This window comes from Falco rusticolus, chromosome 6 (genome assembly GCF_015220075.1).
Source record: "Falco rusticolus isolate bFalRus1 chromosome 6, bFalRus1.pri, whole genome shotgun sequence".
Classification (NCBI taxonomy): Eukaryota; Metazoa; Chordata; class Aves; order Falconiformes; family Falconidae; genus Falco; species Falco rusticolus.
In genome coordinates this window covers 39,186,034-39,205,109 of record NC_051192.1, presented here as the reverse complement: position 1 = coordinate 39,205,109, position 19,076 = coordinate 39,186,034, and the positions used below count along the sequence as shown (strand labels likewise).

Here is a 19,076-nt window from a genome sequence, read left to right as displayed (position 1 = left end):
GAGATTACTTCTGTATACTAGTTGAAACAAGAATGTTCTTTGTGATACCAACACACATACTTTTTATCTTCTCAAACCCTCAGTTTCTATGCTTATTTCAATACAGAGGACCTTTCTGCTGATTCTCTGCAGCAAGCTGCTGGTGGCACCAGATCAGCCTGAGAGTCACTGGGGAGATAGGAGGTCTTCTAGTAGGTAGTACTTGGCCCTAGGGCTTACATGCAGACACTTCCTTTTTTCCATCAAATTTGCAGTCAGTCTCAATCCCTGTCATGTCTAATGAGCAACACCAGTAACTACCAGAGACAGGGAAAACTGGTGTAACCTGTGTATGCATATCTCGGATCAAGCACTTGGAGCTAAGGTATGCATTTGAACCTCTTCTCTGTGCTTCCATGCAAGACTTGTTACATATGTTCCATGTTTCACTTGTTCCAGATACTGGGTGTTCTTCACTTGGTGCTGGAGTCTACCCTGAACATGTGCATTAGGGAAGAGCTTTTGCCCTAAGGTCTTTTCAGCAAGAAGTAGGGTAATAAGGAAGGAAGGGGTGTAGGTAGAGGTCTCCTGTGTTGGACGTAGCACTGGCTGTAGGGCTGCTGGACACATGATAATATAAAATGCAGACAAGATGATTATTAATTACTTTCAGCCACATTTATCATACCACCAAATTGCAGCCACTTCTGACTTCATAGCATTCAGCATCTGTAACCTGATGTGCAATTCTGCAATATTTTTTGCTGCTGTCTGCTCAGACATCACCCCTGCAACTAGATGGACTTGCGGATGGTTGTCTTTAAAAGTTCTGGTTCAGTTCCAGAATTTTGGTGTTGCAGAAATCTTGTAACTTGTGTAACTACTGTTTATAAGTAGAGGTCTTCTGAAAGATTTAGCATTTTCAACATAATAGTCAATTAAATGTTTGAGCTGTCCCTTAGAATTGGATCAGTCATTTTCTAGCTGCAGTAGCAACAAAGGTAGTTTGATTGTAAGGATTTTTGAAAACCCTTGCTTTTCAGTGTTACTCTGGAAATGAGTGTGGGTTTTTCAGTGCATTTGTAAATTGCAAACAAAATACTCCTCGCTACCCTCCTCTGAATTCCACCAAAATCTGAAAACCCTCAACATTTTAACAGAATGCCTGAGCCTTAAATTTTCCTTTGGGTTTTTTTTTTGAACCGTTTTCCCTACAGATTTCTGTTGTCCCTCTTTGGGAAATGGAACTACAAAAAGAGAAATTGCTGTGTTGTAAAGGGCAAGTAAATCCTCACAGCTTTGCATGAGATTGTGCGTACATGTAAAGCCATAAACAAAGCTGAATTAATTTCAGAATATGCTACATTTCTACAAAAAAATCTAAAACCTCGAAGTTATGTTCTTGTGATAGCAACAGCCATGAAAAGTCCCTTCCCTGACCATATCACATACAATAACTGAAGGATGTAGCCCTGCAGTTCATAGTTTTGAGACTGGGCTGTCTTGCCCCCTCTGAACCCTGTATTTGGGCTCTGAACAATTCTAATGAGAGACCTCACACTGGTGCGAAGACCTGCCCTGACACGCTTCCTTGCAGTATCGAGGTTGTAACGGTTTACTGCTGCTGAGACAATTTACGAAGTTTCCCTGAGCATATTGGACTGGACCCTGAGTTCCATCTGTACTACTGACAAACAGGGTTAGCACTGACACTCCGCAGCGTCCTGCGGTTGTTCATGCTGCCCCTCTTGCTGGCATTACTCCTCCAGCCCTGCTTGGCCTGGGCCAAGCCAGCAGTCCCCCAGGCTCTGTCTGGATGTGGGTGCCAGGGGATGGGGCAGGAGCTGCTCCCCCGGGCGTTTTGGTACAACTGCCCTTGGCCTCTTCTATTTAGTGGTGTTGATATATTACCAAAGTTTAATTCTGTATTTCAGACATTGCTGTGCGTTGGCTATAAACAGCATGTCCCAGTAATGCATTCTAACACTCCTGGTTTGAGAAGGAGGAGAGGGGAGGTTAGCGAATCCAGTGTTGTTCCACTTTGCCGTTTACCTTCTTCCCTAGCAGTAATGTTTTAAACAAGCATAGACCATCCACCTGCATTACACTGCTTGTGAAATAGAGTGCGTTTAGCTTCATTTGTGAACACAAACATACTGCATACTGAAATGAGGTGCTCTCAGCCACAGGTCAGTATGTGACAGTATTACACACTTGCTGTAGTGTTCACAGCTTCGTTCTCCACCAGCCCCATCCTTCTGTCTCGTGCGTGCGTGTGTGTGTTTGCATGCATGTATCTGTTTCACAGTGGCAGAAGAAGAAAAATATCCTCTCTCTTTGGTTATTTCTAATGTAGTACACAAATTTTTATTACTGGATATTTTAAATTAGCTAACAGTTGTCATCAGTGGTGTCATGGTTGGAGAAATATTCATAATGTCTACTTTGATGGCTTTCTCTCGCTTAACCAAAGGGGAACACTGATTCTATAGAAAAAATACTCATGGAAAGCAAAATTAAATTATTTTTCTTACTGTACAGTTCCTAATAACTGTATCCAGAATATGCAAATACCTGTCTTGGTTGGCTGCAGTAGTCCATCTGTTCTGACAGTAACTCATATTACATTATCAAAGACGTTTGCCAGCATTCAACTATCTAGCTTTGCTGCAAACCTACCAGAAGCAGAAAGAGGCTACATTTTCATGAGAGCAAGAGAATCTACACAAAGCAAACTAAACAGGCTTCAAGCTGCTAAAAGACTACTTATGTGCCTGGGGAAAAGAAGTAAACAATCTTTTTGTGTGTGCTGCTTTCAATGTAGCCTTTTCAGAGCCCTCTTTTCCTTATCCTAAAACGCCTCTTTTGCCTGCCAAGAGTAAGGATAATTAAATGTCCTTTAAGTGGTGTTTAAAGCAGCATGATAAGAATACCTATCCTCCTGGTCCAGTTCCATATAGTAAATCTGAAAGGAGAACAGTCCTGTTGGGCGTGCTACTTCATCATCGCTCCTGAGACTAGCTTAGGCGGAGACTTGAAATAACCCATTTTCCCCCACAGTGACATGTGCAGCATCCTTACAAGCATCTCCAGCAGCACGCCTGCCTCTCGTGTCTGCTATTTATACAGTAATGCAACTGAATTGAAAAGCAACAGCCTTACACAGACTAATTTTAAAGCAGTGCTCTGGTTTGTGATTTTAAAAGACAGCTACCCATAAAAATGTAAATTTAAAAGAGCCCTACAGACCTTTCTACTGACACGGTGGTAACTATATTTTGAACTAAAACTGTTTTTTCCATTGTCCTCAAAGGGTTTTTTTAATGCAAATATATGATTATTACATCTTTTTTTTAAAAAAAAAAGTACAGTTATTTTTTTATTTCCTGATGGTGCTAAGGATGAGATGACCATCTTTTTCTTTTCCCCGCTTTTTAAGGGTTTTTCCTTTATGATAAATAGAGAGTAGTTGTATGGAGAAATGTTACTTAATGGTTTTCTTTGCAGTGTTGGAAAATATCTTTGTATAAATGCTCTTATAGCATATGTATTATTTGTGGTAAAACAATGCATGTTTCAGTATGTTAGCCTACTTTCAGACGAACTGCAAGACTTGGACAGCTATCAGTGTCTGCTGACAGTTTTTTTCTGAAGTGTAATGCTTCTAAAAAGTAGATCTGATTATTCACATTAGGCTCCAGATTTCCTTCCCCTTTTCTTTATTGCATGAGGCATTAGCATGGAGACACACTTCACGTTTCTCAGGCTTTTGTCTGTTCCCGCTGCTTTGTCTACTGGAAGTCAAACAGTGCTAGTTCGTTTCTGACATAACTGATTACTATGGAAATTATTACTATGTCATAAACAGAGGATTTCATGTGTCGAATGTGCGGCAGGAATGCAGACGATTCTTAAGCAGAAGGTTCCAGTAATAAGGAAAAAGGGAAGAGAAATACAGAAAACACATGATGCCTGTGCAAAATCCATTGTCGCAGATTCTTTTTCAGAAAGCATAACCTGCACGAGTATGGGGATCAAGCAGTTTGCTGGGGTTTTTTGTTTTTAAATGAGTAAGAAGATAAATGTGAATCTGTGCTTCAAGAAATAATTATTTTATTTTGACTTCAGCAGTTGGCACTGGCCAAAGTGATTTCCGAGGGCATTCGATGTATGTCCCAGATCAGTGTTCCACGCTAGGCAGACTAGACAGCTATCGCTCAGCTATGCAGCGCTCTGAAACCAAGGACACCAGCTGCCAAACAGAGGAAGTTAAAGTTGTGCCCCCTTCAATGAGAAGAATACGAGCGCAGAAAGGACAAGGAATTGCAGCCCAGATGTCTCAGTTCTCCAGCTCATCTGGAAATATGTCAGTGATGAGTGATTCTGCTGCAGTCATATTTGCTTCTCGCCAAAACAGCGATATAGGTTTTCACAGCTTGCCTCGGGCTGGTGCGAGAGTGTCTCTTCAGTCCCTAGAGCAGACACAGAGCATATCTAGGCAGACAGAAGACGTCGCTGGAAGTTTACCCCACCAGATAAGTAAATTGCAGGTGGATGATAGTGTTGTGCATTTGAGGAACAATCCTACAACAGGGACCCTGTCAAGGCCGAAGTCTCAGGAGGTGAGAAGCTATGATAGCGAAAAGTCTGCAAGCCCAGCATGTGTGGTCTCTCCTCATGCCACCTACTCCACGAGCATCATACCCAATGCAACACTGTCATCCTCCTCAGAAGTTATCGTGATTCATGCTGCCCAGAGTGTTGGATCCTTGGATAGTAAAATTACCAGCTCTGCTGCCTACCCAAAGCCGAGAGACAATCCTGTTGCCAGCAGTGCAGTAAGTGGGAAGGAAGATCACCATTCTTCCAGTGGTAACTGGAGTGAGAGTAGCTCCACACGTCACTCGCAGACTTCAGATACCATCCCATCTAACACTGTCATGATGCTTTCTCTCGGTGATTCTGCTGTCTGCCTTAGCACTCCTGGAAATGCAGAGGCTGGGTCTCAGAGCGTGAGCTACAGCTGTAGGAACAATCTTGCTTTACCGAACCCTTCCCAGGACAGCGATGGTAGGAGTGAATCTAGCTGTTCAGGGGAGCGAGCACAAGCAGCAGTGAACAGCACAGAGCATTGGCTGTTCAAGTCCACAGAAGACGGTGAGACTTCTTCACGCAAGGTGGTTTGTACCACACCAGGCTGTGCAACTCCGGGTAGCAACCTGAGCAGCAGCAGCCTGGAGAGGACTTCGGTCAGGGACGATTCTACCTCTCTGTATTCTGTGGACCACGATGGTTATTACAGTTCCATGCATATGGACTCCGGACTGAAGTCAGACATGCCATGCAATAGTGCTAATGGTTTTGGCAACCCCAGAGACGGCGTGGTAAATGTTTTTGAAGGAAAGGAGAAGAAACGTCAGGATGATCAGTCAGGCCAAGGTGACAAATCCCTTGTGAGAAACATCTCTCTGAAAAAGGCAAAAAAGCCGCCTTTGCCACCATCCAGAACAGACTCACTCAGAAGGATGCCTAAGAAAAAAGCCCAGTCCAATGGACAGATACTTGATGAAACCCTCATTGCCACCCTCCAGCATTCTCTGCAGTTGAATCTCAAGTGCAAAAATGGCAGCTCCCCTTCCCAGAGCCCCTGCAGTGATTATGAGGATCCCTGGGTGTTGCGTTCCCGCAGCCAAAGCTCGGTCAGCGCAAGCAGCAGCATGATGTCCACCACTGCTGCAAACCTGTACTCCATCTGCACAGTCACTCCCTCTCAGAGTGAAACAAGTAGCATCAAGTCGGAGTACGCTGACCAGTGGGGTTACTACAGTGACTATGCTGCAGTGGCAGATGACCAGGTGAAGTCCTCAGTAGCCCATTCTGCCAGTACGTCATCTGCTCTCAGCGATTACAGCATCAGCCACTCCAGCGATGGCTCAAGGGCTTCTGTGCCGCAAGTGCCCAGTGGACTGGCCAAACCAAAGAGCACCTCTCCGGAGAAATCCCACCGAGTCACATCGCCATCGAGTGGGTACTCCAGCCAGTCCAATACACCCACTGCGCTTACTCCAGTGCCTGTGCTTTTAAAGTCTGCATCATCAGGAAATGGGAAATCCAAGCTGAAGCCTAAAGTGCCTGAAAGGAAGTCCTCTCTTCTGTCTTCAGTCTCCATGTCTTCGTCCTCCACTTCCCTTTCTTCAAATACATCTACTGAAGGGACCGTGAGCGTGAAGAAATTGGACCCCGCCCTGAGCTCTCCTCCAGATTCTAGTGCACCTCCTCCACCACCTCCTCTTCCAACACCTCCCCCACATTGCCCCGAACTTTCTCCTCCCCCTCCCCCCCCTCCTCCTGCAGCAGAAGTCATGGATCTGTCACCATTGCCAGCCTCTCCCACATTCCCCCCTCCTCCACCAGAAGCTGATGTAAGTTCTTCCTTTGCCCAGACTGTCCCATGGCTTCCGCAAGAAGCCTCCATCAGTTTGTTCTCTTACCCTGTTCCTCCTCCTTCTACTTTCCCCTTAGCTGTCCCACCACCAGCTCCACCTCTTGATCCCAAACTAACAAAAGGTGCAACAATGTACCCACAGTATTCTTTTAAGAAAGGCAGCCAGGAGGATTCTTGCTACAGTCCAGTGAAACAGCCACTCAACAAGCAAGACGCATCCAGACCTGTGATGCCCTTAGTAACTACCAAAGCGTTGCAAATGGTGCAGCTGAGGTCTGTGAAAAAAGCAACAGAAGGTGAACCATCACCTGAATCTGCTTCTGAAACCACCTCTCAGGAAAAGGGTACTGTAAATTCGTCATCGCAGTCTTCCCTAAAGCCATCTCTCTCACTCAGACTCAGTAGCAGCTTAGGCGAAGAGGAAATGAAAACTCAAGGCACTTCATTTAAAAGCTCAGTTCAGACACTGGCTCGGGGTTCTCCTCTCATTCTCTCTGGTTATGTACCTGTGCTTGACAGCGATCAACAGCCTGCGAGTGCAGTGGGTCTAAACGAGCCTTTCGAAGCCAACGCACAGGGGACAGCTACTGAAGACACACCTGAGTCTTCAGTGCAGAGTGAAGACCTCCATTCTGGCATGTCGCTTCAGGGGTCACCAGCATCTCCCGACAAGACTCAGGTCATATTGCCCAGCAAGAAACCACCTCCTATTTCAAAGAAACCCAAACTGTTCCTTGTTGTACCACCTCCACAGTTAGATCTTACAGTGGAGAAAACAGCTGAAGCGAGTGATACTGTCAGAAGCACATCAAGCCCAACTAAGAGAGACGCTGTGCTTGCACACTGCGAGGAGGCGAGAAATTGTCTTACAGATGGACTCAGTTCTAGCGAGATGGACTCTGGCAGCCTGGTTCCTGAGGGAGGAGCTGCTGGATTCACCTTCTCTGAGACAGTGGGAGCTAATGCCTTTGTGGTACAGCCTGCTGCATCACCAGTTCAAGAAGAACCCAGGCAGGAGGAGCAGTCTGCTTTTGATGAAGGAAGCAGTTCAGGCAGCAGCCAAGACAGTGGCAGTAACACTGAAGGGCATCTATCTCAAGAGAGCGAAAGTGGTGAGTCTCTTTTTCTCTGACTCTTCTTCAGATGCAGCGGTAGCTGTTTTAAAGAAGCCGGGGAGGGAGAACAGCAATCCTAGCATTCAGGTGGGGTTCTGTAGGGAAAAGAAACCTCTTACGATAGTTGTAACTAAAAGCCTAAAGAAAGTTGCAGGGATCTGATTAATACTTTATGAGATTTCTTATAATTCCTGCCTGACTTCTCATTATTGCAGACACGGAAAGAAAATTATGCTTTATTTAACTGTGTGTGCTAGGATTAAAACACAGGTAGCTTTGTTAATTTGGATTTTGTATTTTAGTGGAAACCATACAAGTTTTCTTTCAGTATTGTTCTCCGCCTGTCTGTGTGAGCAAGCATAAGCATTTTGTGCACTGCAGTTTCCTAAGCAAGCGTTGTTTGAAATCACAATGATGACAACGGTGCTCTCAGTTTCTCGGCTGCTTTGCCTTAGAGGCAGTGAGGGCCAGTGTCGGGATTATATGCCTGTTGGGTTCCCACGATGGACTGACAGTATTGTTCATTCTCTCTGCGTAGTGGAGGTGTTTGAATCAGATACAGCAAACAGTTCCTTCCTGCTGAGCAATAGTTATGGGGAAGAGACGGACGGAGTGGCAACACCAGCAAGACCAAGGACTACTGAGGATCTTTTTGCAGCCATTCACAGGTACTGCAGAAATTGCCCTTCCTATACTCCTGTCAGGTCCAGTACTTCTCTAAAAAACAATGTAACATTTTCTGTACTAAGACACCCAATTACAACAGTCATTGCTTTAACAGAAAGCACACATTTATGACCATTCTATTAAGGCTATATATAAAAAAGATGAAGAAACAAACGTGTATTTTATTGTTTTACAAATATATTTAATCCATTCTGAACTAAAAGCTACCAGATTAAATCAATATAGATTATATTATAAATAACCTGCTCCTTAAAATACCGTTACGTCTAATATTTATTGTACTGTTCTCGATCTGCCATATTAACTCTACTGTTGCTTTTTCTGTGTATCTTTTTGTTTTCATTCTCGTTCTTCTCCATCTCTTTTTACTCTCTTCGCTGCTTATATGGTGCAGTTTGGGACAGAGGCTCAACGCTAATGCTTCATGGCAAGCGTGGCTGAAACTGGCAAGTAACACAACATGTCAGTCATATGGCAAAACATATGGCAAACGCTGGATTATAGTTTGCCATAATCCAGCCTGAGGTCGGGTGTTTTGTGTCAAACGGGTTCATGAATGAAATGTGCAACACTGGCTCTATTATTAATGACATTATTCATTTCCCTTAAAAACGAAATCATCCTGAATAGGCAACTAGATTTTTGTGCTGTTCACGTTAGGTTCACAAAAAAAAAGGAAGTGGAAAAAAAAGCTTAAAACCACAAAATGAAACGTGTGCACCATTTAAACAGTACACACAAGACCGTTACCACCACTCTCTGAACTACTGAGCCTGCTTTCAGACTAGGCTCGATGTAGCGGTAGTGCCATCTTGAGGCTTTGTCTTTTACTTCAGAATGTGGAGGGGCCATCTCTCACCTGGTCACAGAAGGTGCCTGGCAGTATCCGTGTGGGTTTATCCAGGTGTTTAGTCAGTTTGCGCATCTGTGCGTGAGTTCTGCGTCAGGAGTACTGAGGGATGGGGAAGAGCCTGTTGGGAGAAAGTGGCTGGGAGACTGCAGCACTTGGGAGAAAAATGCTGTTTTCTTATTTTGGAAACTTACCTTGCTTCAGATATTACAAAAATTACATACGTGTGATACTAACTTCTTATAACTTACGGTTACCAGTTAGGACTGGACCTGTAGGAGCTGTTCTAAAAATGGTTGTTGCATTTATGTTGCGTGGTGCTCACTAGGACTGCGACAAATCTGGTTTTAGAATGAAATGTTCCGGCCAGTAGCCTTTCTCCATTATGTATGCAGATAGAGAGTGGATCTCTGTGTGTAGGCCCATACGTGTAATTCATGAGTTTATGGGGAAATGGACAATGGAACTGGATGTGACGTAGTTAAAACTGCTTGACACATTTGTTATTAAGACCTTGCTTTTGCTGGCTTTAGACTTGAACCACTATCTTCTTTGGCTGTTAATGAATAAAAAATGTTTTGGTTTTCTCCTCACTACTTCTAAAAGGCATTGTTTCAGCAATTGGCACTCTTGAATACGTGCTTTGGAGTAAGACAAGAAATTTAGTGGCACGTGCGTTAAGGTCAGGAAGAACAAGTTTGAATATATACCCTCTCTCTGTCTGAAAAGCCACCAAAACCAAGTTTGGTTCTTAATTTTAAGTTTCTGCCATAATTCATCATGCTGAGAAAAGCTGGTTAGATGCTGACAGCAAACTGACTGCTCATTTGGGTTTTGGCAGCAGTACAGCCCCAGCACTGCTGTGTTTAAAGGTACCCATAGACAGCCAAAAACCCTAATGATGGGAAATCTTTTTCCCTGTAACCAACACGCACACATGCTCACATCAAGACCTGCAGAGCATCCAAGCACCAAATCCACTTTCTGCCTGTGGTACTGACACACAGTTAAATCTAGACAAGGTTCTTAGGTTTGCCACTACTGAAGTCATCGTTCTATCCCTGTGCTCTCTTCTGGTGTCCATTCATCCTCAGGCTGAATGGATGTCGGTTCTTCCAGAAAGGCAGGTGGAGGCAGCAGCAGCTGGAAATGACAGCTGTTGCTGCTGCCTGGGGGTTATGATAAGTGATCTATGCATAAAACTTCACCACCTACGAGAGACAGGATCGCTCCAAAGTCTTGCCAGAGTTTATGGCAATGTCTGTTGCTACCACCAACTCAGCTGATAGATCCTGCTACTTTGTTTTCTGGGGTTTTTTATTATCATTGGGCTGCGATGCATAAAGATACTTGAGCTTGCCCTGGCAAAATCTCAAGGCCTTTAAGAAAGTACAGCTAAAGATCACATTAAGTAGAAACCCATTCTACAAGGGAAACAGTCTGTACTGAACAAATGCTTGAGAAAAATTAATACCGAATTGCAGCATGATAATCTTGTATTTGTAACAAGTTACTGACTTGTTTTTGACTTTTGCCAATGTAATTCTAGTTTCCACTTCTTTCCAGTTCCATGATTGTTTCTTAATTTTGTTTTTGTTATCCCTGCACTTCACATTTAAATTAAAAAGCACTCCACCCTTTCATTTGGAAAAAATTAACTTTCATGTCAGGAAGTTGGGTCGCTCCTTCATTTAGCAGAAGAGTTGCAATGACAGAGCACCAACAGAACTGTGAATTTTGTCTGTGAATCTTAATAGAGGCTGGAAAACTCAGTTTTCACTATTCATTTAATACTTGGGTAGGGGATGGATTATTATTTTTTAAATAATTTAATCCAGAATGGTTACATGTGGCTCCCTTTATCTAAACTTCAGCAGCAGTGCACTTGCAATATCGTTTTCTAAAGGGAAGTACACTAAACTACACTTCTAATTTTCCAGAAGGCATCAAATGAAATAGTAAAACAAAACAGAAACCCGTAACATACTCCAGAACATATTTTCAATCAAGTCCCCAAACTAACAGACAAATGGCATTGGGTATGATCTTTATAATGCACTAGTCTTTGCAGCTGAATACTGACTACAGAAAACCTGACTCACTAAATTTGCTGAAGTGTTTTGGACATCAGTATTGCTGGTTTTAGTAGTTCTGTTGTTCCAGATTTGCAGAAAAAGAACAATAAACTAGCTGGCATCTCCAATACCTGCATTAATGCCTGTACAGTTTTGGTGGTGTTCTTATTGACTCTTTAGATTTAGATTACTTCTCCCTTATCCTTCTCTCTGCTTTAGCTTAATTCATTGTCATCCGTCTAAGCTGAGCTTAATTAGGGGAGGTAAAAAGTTTCATTTTTCGTTTGGTCCTCTTTTTTTTATTGTTTTTCAAACTCAGATCCAAAAGGAAAGTCCTTGGCCGTAAAGACTCTGAAGACGACCGTACCCGCAACCATTCTCCGTCGCCCCCCGTAACTCCCACTGGTGCTTCCCCAACCTTAGCTGCCCTCAGACAAGCCGGATCTATTCAGAGAAGCGTTCGCAAGAGCAGCACCAGCAATGACAACTTCAAAGCCCTGCTGCTGAAGAAAGGGAGTCGCTGTGACACCAGTTCCCGCATGTCCGCAGCAGAGATGTTGAAGAACACGGACCCCCGGTTCCACCGGGCAAAGACGGATGCCTCCCCCGACCTTTCCGACAGCCCTGCCAGCTGCTCACCCAGCAAGAGCAAACGGGCCCAGGAAGAGTGGGCCAAGAGCGAGGGCCTGATGCCAAGGAGCATGTCCTTCTCTGGCACTAGGTACGGCCGGTCACGAACACCCCCCTCGGCTGCCAGCAGCAAGTACAATGTCCGCAACCGCATCCAGAGCAGCCCCATGACTGTCATTAGTGAAGGAGACGGGGAAGTGGTGGAACAGTCAGAGGGCAGGGTCCGAAGGGCTTTGGAAGAGCAGCAAGAGAGGCAGCTCGATATGTTTAACAGTGATGAAATGGATATGAATGACTTTCCATATGCTGAGGAGGCAGGCTGCAAGGAGACCTTGGATCCAACCCATCTAGACTTAATTACTCAGCCAGGTACTTCAAGGAAGTATCTAAGCCCTTCAGCTGAAGAAAGCTAAAAGGCAGTGACAAAAGGGATTGGCTATTAGTCTAGAAAATGTCAGAGGACTAGATTCCAGAAGAAAGCCCAGACCAGGACAAGTTTACTTTGCTGAGCATTTATTCCATGAACTGCATGTGTGTGTTTAAATGCTAAAGCAGTGATAGTTCTGCATGGTTGGGTTGGGGTGGGGAGGACTTGCTTGGAATGAGTGGTCTGTGGCTTGAAGAAAGTCAACAGTTGGACTTTTTGTGTAAAGCCTTAGAAGTCCTCTTGGGGGGGGTGGGGAGTTTTCTCAGAGCCTGTAGGGGTGTGAAGTTTTTCTTTTTCTTGAGACTGCAATTGTGCAAGCAAAATTTAGGAATAAGCCTGAAAAAGAGGAATGGGAAGGCTCCTGTGGTACAAGCTGGACATTTGCTTCAAAAGCATTGTAGTGGTGCAGCATAGTGCATTCGTTAAGCAGGGAGAGGCAGGATGAGGCACATTCACCTATGAGGAGGTAGCAGGGTTGGTTCTGGGGTTACATGGCTTATTACTGGGGTATGGCCCAGCGTTCAATGAAGCGTGTCCTGCTAAAGCAGTTAGGTCACCAGGTTATGAACTGGTCCAGGGTACTACTTTTTTTCCTGAGGGAAAATGAAATACGTAGTTAACGTGGAAAAGGGAGCCGAGTTTCACAACACACTACTAGCTGCTATGCAGCCACACACGTACACTTGGTGAAACACGCATTTCCAAGTGAATTGCTTCCTTGAACTAGAGTTATTCCCTTAGAGAACTGGAACAGTCAGATGTATGCAGAAGATGCGAGCAGAAAACAGAAAAGTGGGAGAGGAGTTAAGCAGTGCACTGCCAGACTTTGGAAGGGTTACGTTTCTGAATTAGAAAGCAAAATTTGACTTTGAGAACTTGCACTACAGAGCTGTAGGTGGAGCTTGTCTTTCAAAATTGAAACTTGGGGAGTTGTGTTTTGCCAGAAGTGTCTTCCATTTGTCAGAATGGGAAGATGATTACTTTTCATCACTTGAAATACAGATACTTGCTAACTTTTGGTTACCAAAGAATAAGTTACAGTTTCCTTTTTGATTTGCCTGCAGTATTTCTCTTCTTTTTTAACCTTAATAATTTAGTGAGGTTCATTTTTATTGTATATTTTACAGATAATAAAAACATTTAACGGTTTTCCAATTGTAAAGACAACCATTAATTAAAACAAATATTGGCTGAAGTTTTTGGTTCTTAGTAGGAATGAAGCTTTTAATTTTTAAAAAGAATTTTGCATCATTTGATGGCGTGCGCAGTTTTTGTATTGTTTGTAAATATTGAAAGTTGTTAAAATATCTTTTGATCTCCCTACCGTAGAATTTATACATTTTTAGATTGCTTTTAAGAAGAAAAAGCACTCTTTGTAGATTATTTATTTTAGAGAAATATGCTTGTAATCTCTTTCTTCAATCCTTTACTTGTTAGTAATGTAAATTTCAGGGGCCTTCATTTAACTCTTCCCTTCACAAGAGGGGAATAGTGATGAAAATGCTGTGACTTTGCTTCAATAAAGAAAAAGGCTGCCAGTTGCCATATTGTCTTTTGAGTTGGTGCAAATATCCTTCAAAAGGTATGTCCCACAGCATATGGCAACCCACTGAATGCCATAAACCATGCATCCACCTACTAATCTCCAGTTTTCATCACAAAATTTACTAATTCACTTTAGAGGCAACTAAAGCGTACTTACATATCCATCCCATTTTGGCATCTCAATGCTGAGACTAAAAAAAATGAAATAATCCTAAGCTCTTTCCAGTACCATTTCTGAGTGTTTCTACTACTTCTCTCTTACTTGCAACCTGTCCCAGAAAACTAAAATTCATGGAGAACCAGATTATAAGCGGAGTGAGTGAGAAGTGAAGTGGAGAAGGTGAATCCAGCTGCACTCACTGGAACAAGGGTGGGGATAAGTGGTGTGCAGCAAACTTTCTACCATTTTTGCATGCTAAATATATTTAAAGAACCATTGGATTTTTTTTAATTAGATGAAAACCTAATTGGATAAAGTAGATAATTTCAGATATTACTAATATCAATCTGAACTATGTACTGTTGCAAAGAGATAGTGCAAAACATCCTGCAGCTGCTAAATGTGTCACGCTTGTTGCTTTGGTGTTTCTCCCAGAGCTTATCACATGAAACATAGAGCACTGTGTCCTTCTCACAGCAGGTACTGTCCCTTTCAAAGCTGTGTGTAAATGCCGAACTAGTCCTCACACGACCATGCTGACAGGAGAACACTCGGGCACGGTTTTATTGTTTACAAATGGGGAAATCATCCAAGTGAAAAATTGCAGCATTGGATAAAATTACAGTTCTGGTGTCTGCAGCTTCTGCAGTACTTGGAAGCATTTTGTATAAAGGGCCTGTGAGAGGGAGCCCAGCCAGCTTGTTTCCCTGATGCTGGCCAGCTGATGCGCCAGTCATTTTTATAGGCTATATGGGGAACTCTTTGGAAAACCCTGGCTTATATACACACAGTCTTGTCAATGCAGGTAGGTGGGATTAAACTTAAATTTAGCCTGGGCTGAATTTCTTCTCTGGCCACAGGTAGCTTTGATGTTCATCTAAAAGCCACTGGTGTAAGGCGAGTTTGGGCTGAGGCTCAGGTTTTGGCTAGTGTGCAGAAGGCAGTGTTTATGTAGCTCTGCTGATGTTGCTACATGACTACATTTAACACAGTAGAAGATGTAATGAAATACATTAAATGTGCTGAAATGTCTTTCACAGTGCTTACAATGATACTTATTTAGGCAACTGATACAACTTTCTTACAGAGGTATCACCATGTTGTCTCCCTGCTGCCGTCACCCTCTGCAGCAGCATGCAGAATTGGTTAGTAGCTCAGCTTTCTCAGCAATACAGTCCTTGGCCCAAGTTTCTGCTACAAAACCCGAGGAGCATGACGGCTTTAGGCTGCGTTTTCTCTTCCGGCAACAACTTTGGTGTGTGTGTAATTATGCTAAGGGGAACACGCTTAGTTTTCTGTCACACATCCAGCTGCAAAGTTACTTTCTTCTATTACAAGCTTCCTCCATAGGGAGGTTTTGCAACTGTGGCTTTATTGGTCAATAAGTATAGATTAAGTTAAGTAAATCTCTGCTAAAGATATCCAGAATGGTAGGAGAGGGGGGGAAATACACAAACTTTGGCCATGCTAAGAAAGAAAAGGAGACTCTTGTCATCCAGATGCTTAATGAATTGTACCGTTACAGGGCTTGTTCAGAGTTTACAATTGGTTTACAGATCATCTCTAAAACAAGAATCGTTATTGAAACTAGATGTGAGATTAATCTCTGGTTTTCCTTTTATTTGGAATAGTTTTCAACTTCAATCTTTTCCTACGTTTTCCTCTATATTAACTCCTTCTATGCTTGCTTCCTTTATGTTCAAAGTTCATTCTTGCTGCTGTCAGATGTAGGCAGCCCCGATCCCCCTTAGAGCCTTCACTTTCTATGTTAATCCATTCATAAGGTGCTGTGGCATTTACAAGCCTTCACTGTTTATATACTGGAGAGAGGAGAATTTATTAATTTAAGCGAAGGATGGTTATGCAAAGAGCAATAGCTTGGTGAGAGGAGGTTTGGAAGGTTACTGGAAATCAATTAAAAGAATTGGGAGAGAAGTGGATTTGATGAAGACAGGGTTTTGAGGAACCAGGACTGGATGCTTGTGCATGCGTAAGGCTCAGCCTGAAAGAAAGCAGGTGAAGCAGGGAGAAGATTGAGAAAAGAGAAGTACAGTGAACGCACAGAACAACAGGTGTGAGGTGGGTAGGCTAAGCAGATTCTTGAAAATAAAAAGAAGCTTCAGCAAGTACAGAAGAGAGGAAAAGGCAAAGGAACAGTGGGGATAGTCACAGTAAGGGGAAAGAAAAATATAATAAGAAATATAATAGAAAGAATATAAGAAAGAAAATAGCCTATGTGTTTCTTCACAATTCAAAGGACATAGAAGGCCAAAGTCAGTCAAACACGGGAAAAACCATTTTGGAATAGGAAAAAGAGCAAAACACTGTGTGAGTTTGGAGAAGCAGTAATAAGCTGAAGTGAAGAATGCTCTAGGAGACCTCAGGCAACGCTGGCAGGTGGCTACAGGCTCGAACACAGCTCTGGGAAGGGTTCTGTACAGAAGAGCTGCGCCTGAAATCTGGAAAGAATATGGGATCGGGAAGATGAAAGCTCAGATTGATCCTGTCTAACTTCTACCAAGAACCCTGTGCCCATGATTCCTATGGACTGGCTACAGTTCTTCAGACACCCGTGTTCTGGTAACTCACAAAGCCTCTCTTCATTTCCTGGAATGAAGAGAGGCCACTTACTTGCGCATGCAGCACAGGAATAAATGTCTTCATAATACTGCAAGCAAATACATCTTGTCAGGTATTGTTTGGATCCCATGAAGTTCTGGAAAAGCCTTTTATAGGAGCAGTCACTGCTCCAACAAAGCTGTTTCCGTAGTACTTAAGTGGTTCAAAATGATGCGTTGTTTGTTCTATAAGAGAAGATTAAAGGGAGGGACTTAAAAAATAAAAGTGTTTAAAAAAAATCACAGTGGCAATGAGGAATTGTTTTATCTGTTTTATTTAAAATAACTTCAATACTCACAAAACCCACAAAGCTACAAAATACATTAACTTTATAATGTACAAAGTACATTATCTTAGTTTTCTGAATTCCTCTCTTCCTGAGTAACTTTCAGAAGTTATTTCATGGTTAAGACTAGAAAAGTCTTCTGACATAAAACTAATAATTTTATTGGTTCTAAAGAGGTATCAACTTTAAATCAGAGTGCAGCATTAAAATATTGCAGGTATTCAGTACTGGATCATGACTGTGACTATACTGGCGTGAATAAAGACTCAACAGAGTAAAATACAGAGATGTTTGATAAAGAGCTGCTATGTCATATATTGTTCTGAAAGACTGGGTAAAAGCCTTGATAGTGCTTCCCCAGCAGAGTAAGTACATTTTATGGTGCAAATACAGCTCTTTGCAGTTAGGTTCTTTCACTAAGGGCCAAGTAATTTGTCTCCCAACGATGCTAATACAAAATGTCACTGATTTTTACTAGGCAGTTGTAAGCTAATAGTGAATCCAAATGTTTGTGTGTATATGCATGTGGAGGGGTATATATGCACAGAAGAGAGAAAGGCCAATCCTAATGTACATGAGTTGCTTCTGTCTGTAGCGTACTGCTCTATTTGTGCAACAGCCTTTGGGATAAAATCAAAAATTCTAGCTACTGAAGGAACAAAAAAAGTTAAAATCTGTCAGAACACGTAGGTGGCAGAAGTATCTGCATATTCACTACATCTTGAAAAACATAGTAAAAATTAAGTTCTGCGTTTAGATAGTAAAAAATTTGTGTGTGAGGGGGAAAGATACATATAAATTACAAAAAACCATTATGTAACATCTGACAACAAACAAGAAATACAGGAAACAAAATATCCTATCTGCCATCTGAAGAAGAATGCTTGCAAAACCGCAGTATTTAAGAACTGCTTACCTCCCATGTTCTTGTACATCTTGGTAGTAAATTAATGTTTTCTTTAAAAGTCAGTCAAACATGCATTGTTAGCTCCTGAAGGCAGGAATATCTGTGTCCATTTTTCTGCAACCCAGTGTGAAATTGTTAGAAACATAGCTAGTAATTTCATTTGGAAAAGTAGACTGATTTCTAGGCCTTTTTAAAACCGACGAAAGAGCATTACAGCGACAAGAGCATTCAGTGCCCAGTGCAGCAGCACCAGCTGAGAAGCTGCCCTAGTGGAGTCTGAGAGATGGTCCCATCCTTCTCTCCTTAATCAGGATATTGTAATGTGTGTCTGAAAAATGGTGATTGTTGTAAATTACTGTGCCAACTGAGAACTGCAGTATAGTCAAAAGGATTAAAAAAAAAAAGCAAAGCCCGGATTCATTTAGTCAGTACAGCAGTCATAAACCAGGGAGCGATAATGATTTTAATATATTTACCTTTTTATAGAGTCCTAATACAAAGCAAAAGTACATTTCAGAAAGGAGATTGTAAGACAACAAAAATGTGCGCACCAAGGAGCGTGTGGCTGGGAGCAGAGGTCATGCAGCTGCACAGAAGTCAGGTGTGGCTCTGGGGTAGCTTATGTCCACTTACAGGTTGTGGACGTGACAGGCAGTATCAAACCACTGGCGATCCCAGATGAGACTGGCATATTCCCATACAGAGCACACTTGATCTTTTAGGGCAATAGTCTGTTATCCAGGATCAACCAAACTTAAAACTCTACAGAAAAGTGCAGGGAAAAAAGTGTACCTCAGTGTACACTATTCAAGAGGGTAGCCCTTTATTTATTCCAACATGGAACACTGATAAGACTGGTTTTCTCCATTTACTGATACAGTTGTTGGCAAAATCTGTCAGAAGTGAAAACTGTGGCATGTAGGAACATGAAAAGTATTTGATAGGTTATTTCTCTGAGTTTAGAAAATCACCAGCATTACTTTTCTTTCTAGACTGTTAAGCACAACCCTAGGCAAGTGAGCTTGTATAAAATAAAACCTTTTTCTGAAGTGCAGCTCTGAAGCCCGGGACTGACTATGCAACAAATTGGTCGTCTAATTTATGGGTTGAGTTTCTTGCATGATATGACAACCTCTGTAGACCCAGGTTGGATTTTGGGAACAAAGAATCTCAAAAATTTCTTTCTGTGCCACAGACATGCTCTGTCTCAAATGATTACCAGTGTCTGGGAAATTGTAGTGACCTCTCAGAAGAGAAACTGTTAGTCCGTGTTAGAAGCTATCTAAAATACTTGCTGAGAAAAGAGGGAAGTATCTGGACAATAAACTGAAACTGTCTCTCTCAAAAGTCA

The 19,076-nt window shown here is 42.5% G+C and overlaps 1 protein-coding gene across 10 annotated transcripts in view; it reads left to right on the top strand.

Moving 5' to 3' along the window:
- NHSL1 (NHS like 1) overlaps positions 1-19,076 on the top strand; it is a 187,514-nt gene extending 168,438 nt beyond the window's left edge. For 6 of the 10 annotated variants that reach the window (XM_037392008.1, XM_037392010.1, XM_037392012.1 and 3 more), the window contains 3 exons: positions 4,108-7,536; positions 8,078-8,207; positions 11,471-19,076. In XM_037392008.1, the coding sequence (XP_037247905.1) occupies positions 4,108-7,536; positions 8,078-8,207; positions 11,471-12,194 (4,283 nt within the window). In that variant the 3' untranslated portion in view covers positions 12,195-19,076. Of the gene's footprint in view, positions 1-4,107; positions 7,537-8,077; positions 8,208-8,620; positions 8,673-11,470 lie in introns of all 10 variants that reach the window. The other 4 variants (XM_037392009.1, XM_037392011.1, XM_037392013.1 and 1 more) reach the window with 2 other exon arrangements.